This window comes from Pinus tabuliformis, chromosome 3_1 (genome assembly GCF_031772625.1).
Source record: "Pinus tabuliformis cultivar Carrire ecotype Pingquan chromosome 3_1, CPIR1, whole genome shotgun sequence".
Classification (NCBI taxonomy): Eukaryota; Viridiplantae; Streptophyta; class Pinopsida; order Pinales; family Pinaceae; genus Pinus; species Pinus tabuliformis.
Window position 1 is genome coordinate 232799297 of NC_142301.1, and position 15476 is coordinate 232814772.

A 15476-nucleotide genomic window follows, 5' to 3' on the forward strand; every position below is an offset into this window, starting at 1 on the left:
CTTTTCAGGTGGGCTTGGGATTCCAGCCACTATGTCCCATTGATGTGGCCATGCCATTTGCAGCTACTCACACAGATTCGGCTCATGTCCAGTCCGAAACAGACAAGGCAAACAGCTTCATTGAGCACATCCAACATATTCGCCAGTAGGTCCATGACATTCTGGAGAACTCAAATGCCAAGTACAAGCAGCGACATGATCAACATCGGGTGCTGCAGAAGTTTCAGGTGGGCGACAAAGTCTGGTTGCATTTGCAAAAGGAACGCCTTACCGGAGCCTATCGGAAACTCAGACCACTCCAATATGGTCCTTACACCATTACCAAGGTTGTGGGAGACAATGCATTTGAGCTCAACATTCCCCCATTCCTTGGCCTGCACCCAGTGTTCAATGTGGACCGCCTTCGACCATACTTTCCACCATTACTAGACACATCCGACATTGCAGAACAACTCACACCCACAGAGTTAAATCTAGATCGCATGGAATAAGCTAAAACTGATCAGATCATGGACACACGGGTCAAGCACACTCGCCAGCAGAATATCCAATTGTATCGAGTTGTCAAAGCAGACCAACTCCTTCACCAAGGCAAGTGGCTCACTAGGGACCAAGTTCAACAAAAGTTTCCTCATCTCATGGAGGAACTCAACGCAATGGGGACCATTGCTTCCTAAAGGGGGAGGAATGATCCAGGTGGATATTGGTGGCCACCTGCCAAGTCCACGTGGACCCCCACCATTGTTTCTTTCAGCTTTTCAGTTTCCTTAATTATAGCACAGTTTACTATTTTTAGCAATTTTCAGGTCTTGAACTTCTGAAGCCGTTTTGAAGCCCTAAATGACGTTTTTTGGGAAAATTGGGAGCAACAAGGGTCCATGGACCAATGTTGCTCTTCCGAAAGTTGTAGTTCTCATATAGATCTTTCTAATGAGATACTGTGCGCGTCAAACGGAGTTCGTATGCCAAAATTACGACCCCGAGAAGTTGATGTACCAATTTACCCAAACGAGGCCCAAAGTTTAGCGTTTCATCTTCTAGGATTAGGTTTTGGGATGTTATGGCTTTTCCATTGTTTCTCAACAATAAATAGGCCTTCGAACCTCATTGTAAGACAATTCAAAGGCATGTAGCCGCCACATCTCTTCTTAGAGATAAAGCTACCATCGCCCTAGCTGGTTTATTTTCAATTCTGTTTGTAAGCATATTTCAATATTTTACATTAATGAAATGAAGTATTATTTCCGCTGCATCTCTATGTTTATGGTTGTCTTTGTAATTTGTTGCGTTCCTGTTTAAATCCGGATCATGCAATGAGATACTGAGGTGGTGTAGAGGAGTTGCAACGCAGACAATTACTCAGTGGACAGTGCAGAGGTTAGTAGTAGTCAAAGACTCAGGAGACAGATGTAAAGCCAATACAAACATACAGTTGATTTAGAATATGGTTCTCAATTGCAATAGTTGCAGCAGTAGCAGTAGCATGAGATCAGTTGCAGCATAGTGCAGAGTTGGCAGCAGTACAGACAGTATAGTGCAATGTTAGCAGCAGCGCAGATGAAGGTTGATTCAACTCGAAGTGGCAGATGAATCAAATTTGCGTAGTAGTTGGTAGGCACTGGCAGTTGTCAAACATCACCAACGTGTATGGGAGGATGTTATGAGATCGTCTAAAACACTTTCCTCGCTAAGAGGGAGTGTTAGTTTTTGATGGTTGGGTAGCATCAGACAAGAGTTCTAGTCTCGATTTTGGTCAAGAGGCCAAGAAACACTATAATTCCAAAACCCAGAAAAAGTTTCAGGAGAAAACACCTAGAGATGGCTCAATTAAGTTAATTAGCCAGTAATTAAATATTTTCCAAGTCTTAGGGAAAATGATTAATTAACAAGAATTAAATGAGAAATGTGAGATTTCTCTAGAAACTCACATGGATCAACTCAAAGATGAACTTAGTCGTTGATAAGGATTTAATCATGGTCATTGGTGAGCCAATGAGAGATTATAAGAGGAGGTCGATGGGTTTGGACCAAAATACACAGCAAAAGCGAGTTTCCTTAGCAGATCGATTTTCTAGAGAGCAACATTCAACTAAAATTATTTGATCCAAAAGGAAGCAGAAGCAAGAGGGGGATCAGTAGCAAATTTCCAGAGCAGATTTCCAATTCCAGAACAGTGAAAAGAGGAGGTCAAATTATTTTCACAAGAGGCTACGCAAGTGCTTCAAGAGGGCAATTCAATTCAGCTAGGAAGTGTTGATTTCAGTAGCATCGGATGTGCTCTAGCCTCGAGATTTTGCAGAGAGGCTAAGACACATGCATTCTCCAATACCCAGAATCGTTTGGGAAAATTCCACCTAGAGATGATTTAATTAAAATAATTAACTTTTTTAAATGGTTCCCTAAGTCTAAACTTAGGAAATCTGGTTAATTAAAGGGTATTAATTAAATCTGGTGTGAATCTTCTAGAAATAGACAAGATCAACTCCCAATTAATCTTAGCCTTTGATTATGATTTCATCTTGGTCGATGGAGCTCCAATGAGAGATTATAAGGAAGAGCTTGATGGGCACTTGGAGAATAAACCAAGATAGTGAAATCTAGAGATCGAATTTCTCAAGAGTAGCAGCGCTGAGTTGCCGGAGAGAGATAGAGTGATCTTCTTGCAGTGAGGGGCAAAGATAGTAGTCCAGAGGAGAGTTTTCCAGATCCAAAGAGTGCAAGGCAGAGAAGGCATAGAGAGGTTCAGAGAGGCAGCGCAAAGCTTCAGAGAGGCAACGCAGAGCTTCGGAGGGAGTTTGAAATTCAGCTAAGAGAGTCGAGATCTAGTGCCAAAAGTCGGGGTGTGAGATCGGAAAGCCATAGGATCGAATTTCCAGACAGCAGGAGATCAGAGGAGGAGGTGACGCAGAGCCCAGAGATTGTGATGCAAATGCAGCGTGGGGCTAGCCTTCCAGAGCCTGATCAGTGTCGAATCTCCAGAAACAATGTGAGATTTTTCTCACTAACTCTTTTGCCAGTTTATTCTCTATATCAAATTGCCAACTTGGACATCTAATGATTTGTACTCAGAAACTACTGCATAATAATAAAACCCTCAGCTGCTGCACTGGTTTTCCCAAGTTGGGTTTTTCCGGGGACATTGTCCAAAAACAACTGTGTATATGTGTGTGTGTTTATTTCTCTCCTGTGCAGTATTTAGTTTCCGTGGTATTTATTTTGTGTAGGTTCTAGTGTATGTATTTCGATATTTGCTGTAGAAAACTGCAAGTAATTTGTTTAAAGGAATTTAACAAATAGGATATATATCATCAGTTTGTTGCAATAGGAATCGGGTCATCGATTTTTCACATGGTACCGAGAACATATCGTAAGCAAAAGATCTCATAGCAAAAAGGAAGAAGGAGGTTTGAATTCCTACCTTGGCAACAATTTGAAACCCCAGAGGTAGTGCAGTCCTTGAGCCAAGGAGGTGAAGTTTTGAGGAAAGATCAATTTCTCTGAGTGAGTCGACAGAGAAATTCGATTTCCAAATCAAAGCTTTCCAGGGGCAGAAGGGAGCAGCGTATTTTTCCTTGCAAAGCAAATCTTCATCAGGGACGCAGTTATTTTGCAGCAGTTGCTGGCAGAATAGCGTCAGAAGGAGAGGAGAGCACATACTGAGGGAATTTCTTCCTCAGGGGAATTCTAGCCAAGAATTTCGAATTTTTACTAGCAGAGCAGCAGTAGTTGTGTGCTGGATTTCTCACTCTAGAAGGGAGTGTAAATAGTTGGGCAGGAGTTGCGCAGAGAAGAAGAGGCAGTAGTTCGAATTTTCTTTTTTTTTTTAGAGATGGCATCAGCTGGGCTGAGAGATCAATATCGGTTGGACAGAGCCTCCAACTATGTGATCTGGAAGGCCAGGATTTCTTGCCTTCTAGATGAGCATGATCTCAAAACTTATGTCGATACCATGGTAGTTGTACCCGCCGATGCAAATCCACTCAAGCAGTGTACAAGAAGGAGATGGCGAGAGCTAAGAGATTCATTCTCGATGGGGTTCGAGATCATGTAGTATCTCACATAACTGGCAAAGATATTGCCAAGCAGATGTGGGAAGCATTAGCTATACTATATGAAGGATCTTCCGAGCAGTGGAAGATGTACTTGGAAGAGAAGTTGAGATGCACGAGGATGCAGAAAGGGGAGCATGTAGACCCCTTCCTCACTAGGCTTCAGGTTGTCCGGGATCAGCTGGCTTCAGTAGGATCAACGCCCCAGCCTACAAAGTTTGTTTGATTAGTGTTGAACAACGTTTCTGAAGATTGGCAAGTTTTCGTCCAAAGTATCCTGGCAGAGAAAAACTGTTGGATTGGGAACGTGTGTGGGTTGATCTGCAGCAGCAGGAAATGAGGCGTGATTTGGCGAAGGCCACCATCAGTGGCAGTAGCAACAGTGAGACGAAACAAGTAAAGAAAGAGGAGGACATCGCCCTTGCATTAAAGGGGCAACAAGAGCAGTGCAGAAGAAAGAAGGATATTTTGAAGATCAAGTGCTTCAGGTGTGGTGAGTTGGTCCACTACAGCACTTAGTGTCCTCTCAGAAAGAAGGACAAAGAGGAGAAGCAGGATCAACAAGTTTCATCCGCTGATATCGACAGGTTGTCCTCCAAATTGGAGGAAGAGATTCCCATGATCGTCGAGATGCCTCTAGGGGTGTGATGGGGTGATTTGGAATTGTAGCCCTAGAGAGCTACAGCATGGGCATGATTCTTGAGGAGGTCCACCTCATGAATCAGTGCCTTGCTACGGGAGCCCAAGACATGCAGTAGCAAGATGATTCAGTGGAAGTTGGTGTAGTCAGGTGCCAGAGTAACAAATGCAGTAGCTAGTAGCCGGTCAGAGATTGAGCAGCGCAGAGCAGAGTTGGCATAGTCAGCAGTAGCATAGAAGCTTCAGTGACAACACAAAGGCTAGCAGCAGTCAGAACTCGGGTGACAGATGCATCACCCTGACCACAGTTGGTTCAATGTTTTGGATGCTTTTCCGTTGCAGTTGTTGCAGTTGCAACAGCAGCAGATGGAGAAGGTTGCAATGCAGATGCAGTGTTGGCAGCAGTTCAGCAGGGCCAGCAACAGCACGAATGCTGAAATCAGAGTTGTGCAGTGTTTGGTGGGCAGCAGTAGTCAGACATCAGCAACGCAGCAAAAGATGGTGCAAAGATAGAGTGTTGCTTCAATGGGTTGCAGTACTAGAGCACATTCCTTGCTAAGAGGGAGTGTTGATTTATGTAGCATCGAATGTGCTCTAGCCTTGAGATTTTGCAGAGAGGCTAAGACACATGCATTCTCCAATACCCAAAAATCGTTTGGGAAAATTCCACCTAGAGATGATTTAATTAAAATAATTACCTTTTTTAAATGGTTCCCTAAGTCTAAACTTAGGAAATCAAAGGGTATTAATTAAATCTGGTATGAATCTTCTAGAAGAAGACGAGGATCAACTCCCAGTTAATCTTAGCCTTTGATTATGATTTAATATTGGTCGTTGGAGCTCCAACGAGGGATTATAAGGAGCTTGATGGGCACTTGGAGAACATACCAAGATAGTGAGATCTAGAGCTCGAATTTCTCAAGAGTAGCAGCGCTAAGTTGCTGGAGAGAGATTGGGTGATCTTCTTACAGTGAGGGGCAAAGATAGTAGTATGGAGGAGAGGTTTCCAGATCCGGAGAGTATAGGGAAGAGAAGGCATAGAGAGGTTCAGAGAGGCAGTGCAAAGTTTCAAAGGGAGTTTGAAATTCAGCTGGGAGAGTCAAGATCTAGTGCCAGAAGTCGGAGTGTGAGACCGGAAGGCCAGAGGGTCGAGCAGGAGATCAGAGGAGGAGGTGACGGAAAGCCCAGAGATTATGACGCAAATCTGCATAGCCTGATGCAGAGCAATGTTTTAAAACTCCGACTCCGACTCCGACTCGGCCGAGGGTCGACTCCGACTCCGACTCCGATTCGGTATCGACTCGGCCGGCTCGATTTCAATGACTCGGTCGTTGTAAAAAATATATTAAATATTTATTTTTTATAAAAACACATAATTTTAAAGATTTTCATTCATGTTTCCAAACACACAGCACTAGAATATAAATAGAAGACAACATATGATCAAAGTAGGCTCATGAATATATCCATTATATCAAAATGGCACCCAGTGCATTGTCCAATACATACACGATGATGATATAAAGATCAAAACAAAAACACATAACCAAGGAGGCTATAAATGGCCTCTACAACAAAAGTTTGTGACCAGTACTACTGGGCCCTGGCTACTGCTAGAGTTGCCAACATCATCTGGCTCAGTGTTACTTGGGAGCAGGAGCGAAAGTGGGGAGCGAGAGCGACATTTTCAGAAGCTCTTGGTTTGGGAGCGAATCCCAGAGGAGTTCGACAACCAATGTCACTAACATCAAGGTACATAGAGGGATTGGTGCTCTTGATTAAATACGAGTTCCATACCCTAATACATGACCAAATTCGATGGAAACATTGCAATCCTCCAATCCTGAAATCCTGAAAAACTGATAAGTCTGCTGGATTTTGAATGAAATCTAAAATTCTACTTTCTCCATATGAAATCCAATGAGGCCGAAACCACTCTCAAACATCCTGAGTCATTTCATGGTAATGTTAAAAATTTAAGTAAAAGGATGAAAATGAAGATTAAAGAGAATGTCACTTTTACTTTAAGAATTTAACATTACCATGAAATTTGAATAGCATATCAATAGTAGACAGCATTTGAGTGTGTTAAATAGGGTTTGGGAGGGGGAAATGGACTCCAAATAACATTTAACTAATTCATAAAACACATTGGAGTCCAAACCAATCAGCAAACACTTCAAAATTTCATTAAAAAAATGTCAAATCGTTGTTTTGATGGGATTACAGGCCACTGGTTATGACTCGGCCGAGTCAATACGGAAACGGCCGAGTTGGCCGAGTCAGCCATGACTCGGCCGAGTCATGGCTGACTCGGCCTACTGAACCGTTTCCTCCACCGAGTCACATTTCTGGGCAATGAAACGGATCAACTCGGCCGTTTCCGTTTTGAATCGGCCGAATTTTAAAACTATGATGCAGAGGCTACGCAGAGGCAGCGTGGGGCTAGCCTTCCAGAGCCTAATCAGTGTCGGATCTCTAGAAACAGTGTAAGATTTTTCTCACTAACTCTTTTGCCAGTTTATTCTCTGTATCAGATTGCCAGTTTGGGCATCTAACAATTTGTACTCGGAAACTACTGCATAATAATAAAACCCTCAACTACTACACCAGTTTTCCCAAGTTGAGTTTTTCTAGGGACATTGTTCAAAAACAACTGTGTATATGTGTGTGTGCTTATTTCTCTCCTATGCAGTATTTAGTTTCCGCAATATTTATTTTGTGTAGGCTACAGTGTATGTATTTCGATATTTGTTGTAGAAAAATGCAAGTAATTTGTTTAAAGGATTTTAACAAATAGGAGAAATATCATCAGTTTGTTGCAGTAGGAATTGGGTCACCGCTTTTTCACAAGAAGGAGGTCGTTTCAGGTTCTAGAGGATGGGAATATTTTCCAGAGGGCAGGAGAAACGTTTCCAGAAGCAACGATAGGCTAACCAACTAATTCGGGAGCAGATTCGGGCAGTGCATAGAAGGGACTACGCAAGCATTGCGCATAACCCTGCGAAAGGGTATTCCGGGGACCAGTTTCAGCAAGCAGATTTTTGTCGGATTGCTTGTGAAGAGGGGTAAATTTCCCTCAGATATTTTTGTCAATATTTCTCTCAAATTGGATTACTAGATTAAGCATCCAAATTGTACTCAGAATGTATGGTGTTGCATAATAATAAAACCCTCATCTGTTGCATCAGTTTTCCCACATTGGGTTTTTCCCAGGGATGATTGTCCAAAAATAGTTGTGCATATTTTTTGTGTGTGCACTCTATATTTCTTAGTTTCTAGTATTTTAATTTTGAAGCATATTTTATTTGTGAAAAATAGTAGTGTGAATTATTCGTTGTTTGTTGTAGCAAATAAACTGCTTAATAATTAACTAATTAGAAGAATAATTTCTAGTTTCTGTATTTCAAGGAAAATTTCACACTTTGTAATTCTTCATATTGTTTTCTAATAAAATATATAAATATATCAAATGTTAATTTGCATAATTAAATTGTTTGTACTTCATAGGCAGAGATCGATAATTGGTCTTCCAGGTTGGAGGACGAATTCACTTTGTATGCAACTATACATCCAAAAGAGAGGTGGGGAGACCTTGAGCTCTAATTCCCAGAGTTGCAAAAATTTGGGCAAAATCCATGAAGGATAACATCACACAAATGTTTCCTCAAGGATCATTACCTTTGCTACAGGGCCCCACAGTATTTAGTAGAAGATGGATCAGTGTTCAAGATGGCGCAGTCAGATCTTAAGGGACAATTCCAGAGCTAGTGGCAGTCAGTCATTGAGGGGCGCAAAACCATTCAAGGCGCAGGCAGACTCAGTGGACAGTGCAAAGGCTAGTTGCAGTCAGAGACTCGGGAGACAGATGCAGGGTCAATCCAAAGACAGTTGATTCAGAGTTTGGTACTTAGTTGTAGTAGTTGCAGCAACATCAGATCAGTGGCCACACAATGCAGTGTTGGCAGCAGTACAGGTTGGTACAGTACAATGTAAGCAACAACACAAATGCAGGATGGTTCAGCTACAGAGTAGCAGATGAATCAGACTATGTGCAGTAGCTTGGTCGGCAGTGGCAAGTTGTCACATATGTCAAACATTAGCAGCATATGGGAAGATGTTATGAAAGAGAGAACACCTTTCTCACTAAGAGGGAGTGTTAGTTTTTGTAGCATCGAACAAGTGTTCTAGTCTCAACATTAGTCAGAGAGGCTAAGAAACACAAGATCTCCAAAACCTAGAAAACAAATAAATATATAGATAGATAGATAGATAAATAAATTAAAAAATTAAAAATAAATAAATAAAAGATAAAAAAAATAAAATTATGGAGAAAACACCTAAGGACTGCTCAATTAAGTTAATTAATCAATAATTAAATATTTCCTAAGTCTAACTTAGGAAAAGTGATTAATTAACAACAATTAATTGAGTAAAGTGAGAATGCTCTAGAAACTCACGCGGATTGAGTTTGAGATGATCTTAATCATTGAAGGGGATCTAATCATGGTTGTTGTTTCAAAAACAAGAGATTATAAGAGTTGGATGCCGAGATGGAGATAGACACATCAAGTGGTTGAATGATCTAGGCAAATCAAATTTCCCAGAAAGCAGAGATTCAGCCGAGAAGAGAATTCAAGCCAAGAGATCAGTAGCAAAGGCAGAGGATCAATAGTAGAGATTTCGGTGGAGGTTTCCAGTGTCAGAAGAGTTAGTCAGAGCAGGTCGAGTTATTCCACAAGAGGTTGCGCAGTGCCTCAAGAAGGCAATTCGATTCAACCAGAGGAGAGGTTGATTCAGTTTTTGGAGGTCGGGATAATTTTCTTGAGGGTCGGGGAATGAGAATCACTTCCAGCAGCAACACGCGGGCAAGACGTCTTCAACAGAGGGAGATTTAGGCAGTGCGAGTTACAGGTTGTGCAACATCTGCAAGGGCCTTGGATAGCTAGTTCAATTGGCTAGATTGTTGTTGAATTGCTTATGGAGAAGGGAAAAATTCCCTTAACAATTTTGCCAATGATTCCTTTGGAGAGGATTGCCAGTTTGGCATCCAGATTGTACTTAGAAATTTCGTTGTTGAAGAATAATAATAAAACCCTCATTTGTTGTACCAGTTTTCCCACATTGGGTTTTTCTAGGGACATTTGTCCAAAAATAACGGTGTCATTTTTATTGTGTGCTCTATAGTTCTCAGATTCCAGATTTTATTATCCGCGGTATTTTTTTATGGTGAAGAAATTGCAGTGTGATTTATTTGTTATTTGGCAGAACAAAATACACTGCATAATTAATCAATTAGAAGAATAAATTTCCAGTTGCTGCATTTCAAGGAAATTTTCACAATGCATCCACTTTTGCATACCAAGCTCTAGGTGCTTGCTTTAAGCCATATAGAGCTTTCTTTAGTCTGTCGACATGAGTCTCCCTCTGATTTATTTCAAATCCTCGAGGCTAATCAATGTAAACCTCTTCATCAATAGTCCCATTCAAGAATGTTGTCTTAACATCCAATTGATTGATGTTCCATCCCATAGTAGCAGCCAAAGAAACAAGCAACCTTATTGTTGTATATTTAGTTGTAGAAGCAAAGGTTTCTTCGTAATCAATACCTTCTTTTTGTGAGAAGCCTCTTGCTACAAACCTTGCTTTGTATTTATCAATGCTCCCATCCGCAATGTGCTTTATTTTGTAAATCCATTTTGAAGTGACTATAGATTTGTCACTTGGCCTAGGGACAATTTCCCAGACATCGTTATTCATGATTGACTGGTATTCTTCCTGCATTGCATTCCTCCACTCTTGATGTTTAGCTGCGTCTTCATAGGTTCCACTTCAATGAGCTTTGTCATATATGCAGCATAACCAGAATATCTTTTATGTCTTTTACTTTCTCTAAAGGCCCCCTTAGTTGTGTGTCCTTCTGCTTCTTGTAGAGTATCTCTCAACCAAGCAGGCCTCTTTCGATTTTATGGAACAATTACTTGTTGCACAGGCTCACTAGGACCTTCAACATCTTCTTGAGTAGATGTCAGATCTTGACCATCATTGTCCCTTGAGATATCCTCAAAGACAGGTATCTCTTCTTCATCAGAGTCAACTGAAACATCTTTTGATTTCTTGTAAGCTATACTTTCATCAAAGATGACATCCATGCTTACTTCAATTCGATGATCCTCCATAACATAGATTTTGTATGCCTTAGATGAAGCACTATACCCAACAAAGATTCCCTTTAAACTGGTAGGATCTAACTTCTTTCTCTTGTCCTTGGGTATATGTATATACACAAGACACCCAAATATTCGAAGATGATCCACACTTGGCTTCTTTCTTGTAAATGCTTCTTCCGGAGTTATGTTGTTGAGAATCTTGTGAGGACTTCGGTTCTGCAAGTAAACAGTTGTCACACATGCCTCTCCCCATAGGAATTGAGGAGATCTTGATCATGTAGCATGGCCTTGACACATTCTTCAATAGTTTTGTTCTTCCTTTCAGCCACGCCATTTTGTTCAGGATTATAAGGAACAAATAGCTCCCTCTTAATTCTTGCTTCCTTGCGGAATGTTATTAGCTCTTTAAAGGTTTATTCTCCACCATTATCGGATCTCAAAATCTTAATCTTTCTTTCAGTTAGATTCCCCACTTCCTTCTTGAATTCTTGAAACTTCTCGAATACCTCGTTGATGTTCTTGAGAAGGTATAACCAAGTCTTCCTTGAGAAATTATCAATGAAGGTTACATAATATTGATGGCCACCAAGAGATTTTACAACGATAGGTCCACATACATCTGAGTGTATGAGATCTAAAACTTCCTTAGATCTAGCATCACTTCTTGCAAATGGCTTTTTCACAGTCTTTCCTAGGGCACATCCCTTACAGGTTCCTTCATGCTCTTCCTTCAATTCGGGGATGCCATTGAACATTTGACTTAGAGATGGAAAAATATTATAATGAAGGTGTCCATACCTTCTAGGCCATAGTTCGAAAGGACTCACAACGAAGTGGACTAGGGCTTGTGATAGAGGTGTAAAAATTTTATATAATGTCCCCTCCCGAATCCCAATCACCCTAGAATTATCAATCCTAGAGCCCTTGCCCCAAACCAAAACCTTGCCATCAACAAAAGCAATTCTATCACCCTTATCCTCTAGACAAGAAATAGAAAGTAAGTTTTTCTTCAAACCTAGAACATATAGAATATTGTTGAGGTGAATACTTCCACCAAATTCAAGCTCCAACGAAGTAGATCCAATCCCTTTCACTGGATAGCTCTTCTTGTCTCCAAGTTCAATTGAGTGAGAGGAGGTTCCTTTTGACAAGGTCTAAAGTTGACTGCATTCTCCCCGCATATGTCTGGAAGCACCATTTTCAAAACCCATACATTCTCGTCCTTGAAAGTGTCGGAATAAGGCAGTGAACAAACTTCCATCTATCACTTCCTTTGCTAGCTTGGAGATGATGTTCAATATGCAATCCTTGATGGATGTAGCGAGATACCCAAGAAACTTGAAACCCTTCTTCATAACCCTTGTCATTATGCCAACTAAGATGTGATCTCCTTGCACCTTAGCTCTAATACCATGTTGGAAAATCAAGAGACTTAGAGATTATATAGATTTTCCTTGATTTGATAATTACTTATGATGTGTGTTGGCCTTTTATTACTTTATTAGATCTTGTTCATCAAGCAATTATCAAAAACAATGAAGATCACAACAAGATAAAGTACACAAGTTATAGGCTCCAAGCCAGGTCAAAAACCCTCCAAGGCGAAAACTCAGAAAGAAATGTTTCTGTTCTTATAGAATCTTCCTACAATGAGACTTCCAAGACCCAAAGAACAAAGCCCAGAATCCTTCCAAGCACCAAGTCAACCCCCCAGCAACGTCTTCTTCTAGGCACGTTCCAAACTTTGACCTACTACAACTTCGTCCCAAAATTTTCGGCCCTACAACTGCTCCTCAAAATTTCAGCCTCCTGCAACTACAGCTACACAGAAACCCTAACTTCATGCGTGTGAACAAAGAGTGTCTTAGTTTGGAACAGAGAAAAAGAACAGGAGCTATATTGATTGTTTTCATAGTGAGTAGAGTTCAAGGTGAGAGCAAGGCTAGCAGAGTTGGTACATGGAGCAAACCCAATAAATGATTGAGTATGTAGAGCATGTTGGAACTCCTTCTCTGGGGTAAGAGCTTGTATAGTTCTAGACCAAGTTTGAGACTAATAGAAGCTGGTCATAGGGCAGACCAGTCGCACATTGTTTTATGCCTTAGAAATCAAGTAAAGTACAAAAGTTGCAATGACAAAGGAATTGTAAATGAATGCAAGCAGTGAGTGTTAAATTACATAGTTGCAATGGAAGTGTCTTGATAGAGAATTGTTAAAGAGGATTGAGCACTGTTGTAAGTGGGTCATTGTCCCTGGTATGGGAGCCCAAGAAGTTATATTTTATCTTTACATTCTATAGGGTAGCAGGGTGGTGCTAGGGAAGGAAGTTGTAGCTTCCTTCAAGAGGTTGTCGCCTCCTTCTAGTGGATGTTGGTAAACTAGGGGTTGTAGCTCCTTCTAATAGTGACTGGTAAATTTCTTGGGGTTGTATCCCTTCCAGTTGTAGCTGGTAAACCAAAAGTTGTAGCTTCCCTTGTAATAAAAATAAATTGTTTTATATATACATCTTGTGTTCCTTTGATGTGATGTTATCAATTAATGTTTGATATTCAATTGTAAGAAAAAGTGAAATAGTAATTCACCCGCCCACACCCCCTCCCAGTATTTCCAACAGAACTGACCTTGTTGAGATTTATGCTTCTGTTGCTAGATTTTTTAAGGTACATGGGTGTGATACCATGATTACAGATTGAAGATGTTGCCCCGTGAGTTGACATTAAGGGCTTTTGTCTGCCACGTCATTTCCTTGTACCAAAGAGATTTTATGTTACAGAAAGGAGCAGTAGTCTTGGTTTACATTCCTTCAGGCTCAAAGCTGCTCAATGTTCTTTTGAAACCCCTAGCAGAGGTGAGCCTTGAGGTTCAAGATGCTGTTAGAGTATCTTGGTTCGGTGGAGAACAACTCACTCACAAAGAGGGAGAGTTAGAGTTTTACTTACGTTACTGGACAGCCAATTCTCCTCTAGCATTGGCACGATTCAGCAGATCTGCATACCTCAATTTATGTGCAGTAGAGAGCTCAATATGTGAGAATGCTCAAGCACTAGTGGCAGCTTCTATGAAGACTTGGTGTTGATATACAGTTCTATGATCTAGGGCTCAAACATGCACCAACCTTAGTGTTTTCCTAATTTAAAAGTGTTGTTCAGCCTTAGTTCATTGCTATTTCAATTTTGACCAGGCACATGCATCTAGATTAAGGTTTCTCCTTCTTAGCTGGATGCAATTATCCACGCAAGTTTATGCATGCACGTTCCACACTTAGCAAGGTGCTTATCTCTAGGAAAGAAGGTGCACCGCATGTGATAGCCTTCTATTCCAGGAAGCAAGAGTTAATATTGGGTTTGTAGCACTTGTGTGTGTGAGTATATCCATGCAAGCTAGGTACACTACCCAAGGCAATTACGGTTATACACCTTCATACTCCGCAGACCACAGAGATGGATCAGTTCAATTGTAAACCATAGTCCTAATCTATAAAGGAGTGGCAGGGTACTGCACTGAGAATGTGAGCAGATAGGGTGTTTAACTATTGCATCGCATTCTTTTCTTTACAGTTAATAGAAGATGATGTGTTTGAGAGTTCAGATTTATACTTGCTGTTCATAATTTCAGATTGTTTGTGTATATGCAGATTTAGTTTTCAGACTTTGCTGTTTTGAGAGGTGTTCACAGTTTCAGTTTCCTAATTGTTTTAGGGTTTAGTTGCTAGTGCAGATCTGTGTACCATGTGCTGAAACTCAACATGTCTTTCTATCAATGGAACTGGTTGTTTTCCTTAAGCCCATCAATTTTAGAACTTGTAAATCTCACAAAATTCTGAAATACAATATAATTAACAAGTCATCTATGTTGTCAGTTCCTTCGTCTTTTTCATAAGATAATGTAAGAAAAAATATATGAAATCTAATCCATCTAGTCAAGGATAGTTTATTTCTTTATAAATTGCACTCAAAATAGTTTAATGGTCATTTTGAGGAGATTAACAAGTGATATATTGCATTTTGAGTAATTTTACACAAGAAGTTTCTCTCAAGTAATAAGTGCAATAGCTAGCTCAACATGCAGAATAGACATATAATGATCCAATAATCTTTACAGATACATTGAACAATGGAATACTGGGAAATGATTCTAGCTGCATAGCATTCTTTTCATGAAACAAGATCTAGTTACTTGTCTGTATTTAAGAAGTCAATAAATTTAATTGTAGATTACCAGGATATGAAATACTGGATTGATATCTTAATATATTGTCTATGAAACAGTTTGGAGTTATTTTTTCCAAGGCATGTTTAGGGTAAGGGAAGATATAATCAAGCCATTTTTCATACATAATCCAAAATGAACTGAAATACACATTAAGAAAACTACAGCATGAACAATCTATCACTAAAAAGAACTAGCTAAATATATAATTCTATGGGAAGAGACCAAAACTTACAATATTTCTAGGTGGCTTCTATCCAACCAGAAATTTGCCATGTTTATGAAGATTTTGATGGTCGTGATTTCTTAGACCATTCAGGGCCATACACAGCCAAAAATGTGCGTCCATACCGCTTGTCCACTATCTGCAGCGAACATTCCAAACTCTTCTATCAAAAACAAAGGAGAG

General features: G+C 40.3%; 1 protein-coding gene across 3 annotated transcripts in view; it reads right to left on the bottom strand.

The window, feature by feature from the left end:
• The window catches only part of LOC149186656 (methyltransferase), a 208613-nt gene that overhangs the window by 85995 nt on the left and 107142 nt on the right, over nt 1-15476 (bottom strand). For all 3 annotated transcript variants that reach the window (XR_016255707.1, XM_089411083.1, XM_089411082.1), the window contains exon 9: nt 15303-15432. Coding sequence is in view for 2 of the 3 variants with exons in the window: in XM_089411083.1 (XP_089267209.1) it covers nt 15346-15432 (87 nt within the window). In the remaining variant the exon portion in view is untranslated. The remainder of the gene's footprint in view (nt 1-15302; nt 15433-15476) is intronic.